We start from the raw sequence: 6,305 nt of genomic DNA, 5'->3' as shown, positions 1-6,305 counted from the left end.
TATTTTAAAAAAATTAGGAAAAAGTTGAAATTGGATTATGAGACTTACAACAACAAAATAAAAACAAAACACAAAACCATTAGCTTTATTTATTCCATTCCATTCACTTAGAATTAAAATAAACACTTAAATAAGCTCTTGCTTAATTACACGTATAAAAAAGATTGAATCACTATTGAATTCAATTAAATAACGACTACTTGAATGACTATTGGGTTGCTTCGAGTAGATTATATCTTGCTCAAGCCACTATTTATTTTAAGAATCAAATGAGGAAAAAATCTTGAATTTGAATGGTTGTTCAGCGAATCAATTAACAACACTGCAAACCCTTCGTATCTCTACTTGAGAACCAGTCAGTGGTTCTATGTCTCCCTGGGTCCTTAACATGGCAGCGGCAAAATCAGAACTAAAAAGTGAAGGGTTCCTGCTGTACTCGGTGACTATGCTGTCTGTAGATTGACCACTAAAGAGCACTTGGTCTGATTGAAGAAGTCCCCTCCTTTGTATGAGGTTCCTGAAGTAATTGTTATCGAAAGAATTGGGTGTCACCAAATCAAGTGGAGCAAGATTATTATTTCCGTCACCGGAAGCAGATGGACAATTGCGTCTTCTGGTGCTAGCGAAACCAGCATCAATATCACTTGAATTGTCATATATTCTGCCTCGGAAGGTCACGCATCTTGCTTGGCCTATTGTATGTGATCCTGTATCAAAATGAAATCTTTAGTCAAACTTTGACAGCAATACATTCGGGGGTTTAGATATATGTTTAGCCCTAGAAAATTGTTGGAACTGTTCAAGTTCTTATTTAGGCACACACCTGAAAGGGCAACCATATCTCTTTCACTCAAACCTTTTCCATTGAACATGTCAATTAGGTTTACAAGGCCAGTTGTAGCTCTAGGAATATCGCTGTCAGCTAGGCTTCGGCTTGCTGTGGTGGAGTCCCTTCTTCCAAGTCTCACTGTCCATGAGGGTCCACCAACCTGTATTATAGATAGAAACCGAACTTATAACTAGATTGATCACGTCTGAATGAGAAGCTTTCCAAGCAGGGAATGCGTTACTCACAGCAACAGATGCATCACGGGCTGCTACAGCAGCGATGTCAGCACACGAAACAACTCCAGGACATATGCTCTCCACTCGAGCCTTGGCTTCATCAATGACTTCAAATCCCCGGATTGAATTGTTATTGCTGAATGAGAATTTCTCGCTATCTATTGAAGGAGAATTGTCAAGCATGATTGAAGCATCACAACCCTGCAATATAGCAAACATATATATCAGTTCCAGACTGAAATAAATCTGTCTGTGCAGTATTAATGTTGTAGAGATCGAGTAATTTACTTGAACAAAGCAATCATGGAAGTGAAGACGAATAAGGGATGCTGCCATTCTGCGCTCACTCGAGACGGCTCTCCGAATAGCAGTACGAATTGTGGTCAGTGCATTCGGACATGTGCTGTCATAGAAGTTTGAAGACAGTTGTGCTTGGCATGGCAAGCATGAGGAAATCAAGAATAATGAAAAAACAACACAAGCTAAAGATAAACGAGAAACCATTTCGTATGCTGTGCAAAATGTATTGAAAATCAAGTGGTAGAAAATGGTGCCGAAGCTAAAGAAATCTACTAGCGAATGAGGATGTGAATGGCATAAGCCTCAGTTCCTCTATACTTATAGACTGCCCGTTGGTATGGCTGTGTCCCTAAGATAATGACTTCTTTAGAAGACTCTTTCAAAAGTAGTAACAGTAAGACAAGACATCCGACCCTGAAAATTTCTAGGGTTTACTTTCTTTCTCTCAGCATTTAATTTTGCTTACCAGATCCTATGGAAGAGTCATCCAAAGCGATTGGCTACCATGGTACTTTTCCAGGAGTACTTTTCTTATAGTTTCATTGATCCCTTTACCAATATTTTTTTTTGAAATAAATAAATAAAACTGCTAGAATAATCTTACTTTCTTTGTTCTTATAAATTGTGGCATCTTCAGCTTTCACATGCAAAATTCTTATATTATTTGACCTCCCGTATTACATAAATATATTGCTAAGAGGACCATCAAGATTTTATTATGTGTTTGGATGGAAGGTAGCTTATGCTTTTCATGGGTAAAACATGGTTTTTTAGCTTTTAAAGATGTAATTTTTGCTTAAAAGGTATTGCATTTCTTTAAAAAAAATTATCACATCTCAAAATCAAACACAAGGAAGATAAAGAGCCCACTTGCCATCATCAAAAGTAATTAAAAATAAATAAAACTGAAGAAATCTTATTTTTGTTGCATTGGTCTACGAAACGCATTATTATTTCTTCTAACAATTTAAGCAAAAGTTGATTTGGTTGGTCTAAACGAAGAAGAGACAATTCTCTAAATAATTTTTTGTTTGTATTATTATTTTAGAGACATGGGATTAAAAGATTGAGGATTGGCTGACTTTTCCAATAGGAAAAAAAAAAAAAAAAGCGTTCACTTCATGGAAATCTAGCACACAATTGAAATTTCCAATCTCAATCTAGAAAAGTACATGATCGCTGAAGTTGCGAATCTCAATTTGTTGATCTGTTAAAAAAAAAAACCCTCCAAATGAAAAAAAAAGATATATAGTTATTTTCTAAACTAGTTGACCTAAAGCAATGCTCGGACATGATACAAAACCAATGTTTTTTCTTGTGTTGTCAGTACCAATGTCATAGCTAAAAGAGCAAGATTTTAATGGGAGAACAATGTGACTCAGGTTGAAATTGGAGGACTCATATGTAGTTTGTCCAGAAATAGCCGTACAAGCAAAGCAACAAATGCACTCAAGCTGCCCGGGTTTGTACCTTCCTACCACAGATATCTCAGCTCTTTATGCAAAACCTCCCACTCTTTTTAATCTACCTGTCTAATATCTAAACCAGCAATGGCAGTGTGCCCCGCCTTATCCATAGCCGGCGTTGGTGCAGGAACTCGCTTCTCCGGCGAGTTTAAGCTACTGGGTCGTGTAGAATCTAGGCTATCTCAAAAACCCAGAAGTTGTTTTTTATGTGTGAGCTAGATCCAACCTAGCCACGCAGGCTTGGCTGAAGCAAAGGCTTAGCCCATTATTTAGCCACCACTATGCCAACCCAGTAACGGTTGGCAAATGCTAGTAATGTGAATTATTTCTTCACTTCACATTACCGACATGTATTAACATGCATTGTAAGAAGATAAAGAGCAGGAAGAGGCTTACCTAGGCTGGATGGGTATGTCGGCTAGCTAATGGAACTTCAGATGTGGTGTGGTGGTTTGCTAATGGAGGTTGTGGGAGCTAAAGAAGCTATGAATGGTATATAGGTTGTTTTCATTTTTTTGTTAGTGCAAATGGAGATGATGGAAAGTCAGAAGGAAGAGGCTGGAAGATGTGATGTTAGGGTTGGGACAGGGGTGGTTGTTTTTGTGTCTTTGAAAAAATGAGAGAAAGAGTGATGGATGTGTTCTTTTCTGCTTTTTTTTTCTTTTTAAAGAAAAGTTGGTGCAAGGGGTAGGTTTGTGCTTCAGTCTCTCCTTCTTTTCTCAATGGATTTTACCACTATTTATAGAGGTTGAAAGAGAGGCATGGAGTGTTTATCTGTCATGAATCATGACCCTTAATTCAAATGGTAAGAATCTTAATTGTTGGCCAAAATTCATCATCCCATGTTGTTAAAATTGGGTTACACAAGCTAATCAGGTAGTTGTCTTTGGGGCCACGCCGCAGCAGCTACAAAGACGGCCATATGGTGGGAATCAAGCTGGGGTGTAGTACAATGTTGAGCTGTAAGAGTAATGGCTTGTTTGTTTTGTTTGTTAAATAGATGAGGCATTTAAATGCCTCTAAAAAGTAGCAATTCGAGTAGCTTTTCTAGTAGAAAGGAAGAAGATGATGAACAGTGTCAAACGATGCGTCGTCTAACACTATATTATTTTTTTCTCCTTATCAAAACACATTATTTCATTTAAATGAAACAATATTGTTTTGTCATTTAAGGTTAAATTAGGTTTAAAAAAAAACATCTCTTTCAATTTTAGCCTTTTAACCTTTGGATTTATTCAATCAGGTCTTTAATTGAGTTTTGATTTCAAAAGAATCAATTCAATTTCACCCTTATCAAGTTTTAAAGTAACCCTCTAAGTTTAGCACCTCTTTCAACTTGGTCCTTACTCTTGAATATTTTCAATTTCATTCTTAATTGACCTTCAAACTTTTAATCTCTTCAATTTTATCCTTGTTTTCAATTGAATTGGGTCCCCGAATTCACATGCCCTTTGCAAAAAGATTCTTGGCCTTGAATTTCATTAATTTGATCCATAATTGACCCCCCAAAAAAAACTTTGATTTTATTGCAATTTCATCCCTAATTTCATTTACTTGGGTTTGGAAAAATTAAATTTGTTCCTTTAAAATTTTAATCTACTCAATTAAACGTAAATTAAGCTTTCAGAATTAATTTTTCACCAATTAAGTCCTTAATAAAATGAATTTGACCTATTAAAAGCCTTGCACTTAATTAATTATTTGAATTTGACTCAAATTGATTATAAAGTTTTAATAAACCTTTAATTATATCCATAATTAAATTAAATTGATTTATTAAAATTTTAATTAAGTCATCTGACTTAATTTTTATATAAATTTATATAATAATCATTTGATTTAATCTTAAATTTGCATTATCTTTCAATCTTGATGCAATGGAGTGCAATTGAACTCTCAATTTTGTCCAAAATTTCATATTGGTTTTCCATGAAATTTTTATTAATTTGTTTTTTTTTTTAAAAAAAAGGAAAAGATAACTTTAGAAAAAACTTGAAATTGGGTTATGATACTTGTAACAACAAAATAAAAGTAAAACACAAAACCATTAGCTTAAATTATTCCATTCCATTCACTCAGAATTAAAATAACCACTTGCTTAATTACGCTTATAAAAAAGATTGAATCATTATTGAATTCAATTAAATAACGAATACTTGAATGACGTGAATCATTATTGAATTCAATTAAATAACGAATACTTAAATGACTATTGGGTTGCTTCGAGTAGATTATATCTTGCTCAAGCCACTATTTATTTTAAGAATCAAATGAGGAAAAAATCTTGAATTTGAAGGGTTGTTCAGCGAATCAATTAACAACACTGCAAACCCTTCGTATCTCTACTTGAGAACCAGTCAGTGGTTCTATGTCTCCCTGGGTTAACATGGCAGCGGCAAAATCAGAACTAAAAAGTGAAGGGTTCCTGCTGTACTCGGTGACTATGCTGTCTGTAGATTGACCACTAAAGAGCACCTGGTCTGATTGAAGAAGTCCCCTCCTTTGAATGAGGTTCCTGAAGTAATTGTTATCGAAAGAATTGGGTGTCACCAAATCAAGTGGAGCAAGATTATGGAATGGGTTTCTCACAGCAACAGATGCATGACAGGCTGCTACAGCAGCGATGTCAGCACACGAAACAACTCCAGGACATATGCTCTCCACTCGAGCCTTGGCTTCATCAATGACTTCAAATCCCCAGATTGAATTATGTTGGGAAAACTAGGAACAACCGGATATCAATTTACCCGGATCAATTTAGCGGAATACAATTCACAATTCACAAGTCTCAATTCTTTCCCTCTTGTGCAGTAAAACAGAATCAGATAATTCTTTCCCTCTTTGTGCAGTAAAACAGAATCAAACAATGATGAAAAATAATGCAAATAATCATAAAATCAACACCAAGATTTTTAACGTGGAAAACCCGATGCGGGAAAAACCACGGGACCGTAGTCCACCTAAAAACTTCCACTATCAACAAATAATGGGTTCACAATCATTCTTCCTCAGATTCAACTAAGGGATACAACATATATATCATCAAGAACAACTTATTCTCGGATTACAACAAGATTAAAGGAGAATTATTTGAGAAAAACTCACAAAACTGACAGCCCCGTTTTCTGTCAAAACGGCCAGCTTCCACACCACCAATCTTTGATCCAACAGTCCAGAATGAAAATCAACGTGTCTAAAAGCTGCTGTCAAACTCTCTGCCCGATCCAACGGTGAACGAGCTGGAAATCGAAGGAAGAACACAAGCTGCTCTGCTGCCTCTTCTTCTCTTTTTCTCTCTTGATTTTCTTCTCCTCTCTTCTATTTTTAATTATGCCGCTACAGTAACCGAACCACATTAATTTCAATACCAAGAGACAGCCATCACATGAAAGCTTTACTAACTCAAAGGTATGGTTTTCATGCAAGGATTTCATCTCTTCTTGCATTGCTTTCAATCACTCATTTTTCTTCTCG

The 6,305-nt window shown here is 35.8% G+C and overlaps 2 protein-coding genes across 2 annotated transcripts in view; both read right to left on the bottom strand.

Moving 5' to 3' along the window:
* Positions 1-309: 309 nt before the first annotated feature.
* Positions 310-1,629, bottom strand: LOC105135101 (lignin-forming anionic peroxidase-like). The gene is made up of 4 exons (XM_011039815.1): positions 1,354-1,629; positions 1,075-1,266; positions 824-989; positions 310-707 (listed from the first exon to the last, which is right to left on the bottom strand). The coding sequence occupies exons 1-4, from the start codon at positions 1,567-1,569 to the stop codon at positions 310-312; spliced, it is 972 nt and encodes a 323-aa protein (XP_011038117.1). The 5' UTR covers positions 1,570-1,629.
* A 3,512-nt stretch (positions 1,630-5,141) lies between these two features.
* LOC105135113 (peroxidase 5-like) overlaps positions 5,142-6,305 on the bottom strand; it is a 4,681-nt gene continuing 3,517 nt past the window's right edge. The window contains exon 3 of the mRNA XM_011039827.1: positions 5,142-5,552. Within this exon, the coding sequence (XP_011038129.1) occupies positions 5,142-5,552 (411 nt within the window). The remainder of the gene's footprint in view (positions 5,553-6,305) is intronic.

Source organism: Populus euphratica, unplaced genomic scaffold, assembly GCF_000495115.2.
Source record: "Populus euphratica unplaced genomic scaffold, PopEup_1.0 scaffold172.1, whole genome shotgun sequence".
NCBI lineage: Eukaryota > Viridiplantae > Streptophyta > Magnoliopsida > Malpighiales > Salicaceae > Populus > Populus euphratica.
The sequence above is the reverse complement of the archived record's forward strand: the minus strand, read 5'-3'. Positions and strand labels throughout refer to the sequence as shown.

Bases quoted from the DNA above. Each gene is read 5' to 3' on its own strand.
- LOC105135101 (XM_011039815.1), bottom strand. From the start codon at position 1,569: ATGGTTTCTCGTTTATCTTTAGCTTGTGTTGTTTTTTCATTATTCTTG. The intron at 1,267-1,353 runs GTAAATTACTCG...GCTATATTGCAG, and splicing joins TCCATGATTGCTTTGTTCAA to GGTTGTGATGCTTCAATCAT. The intron at 990-1,074 runs GTGAGTAACGCA...TCTATAATACAG, and splicing joins CCCGTGATGCATCTGTTGCT to GTTGGTGGACCCTCATGGAC.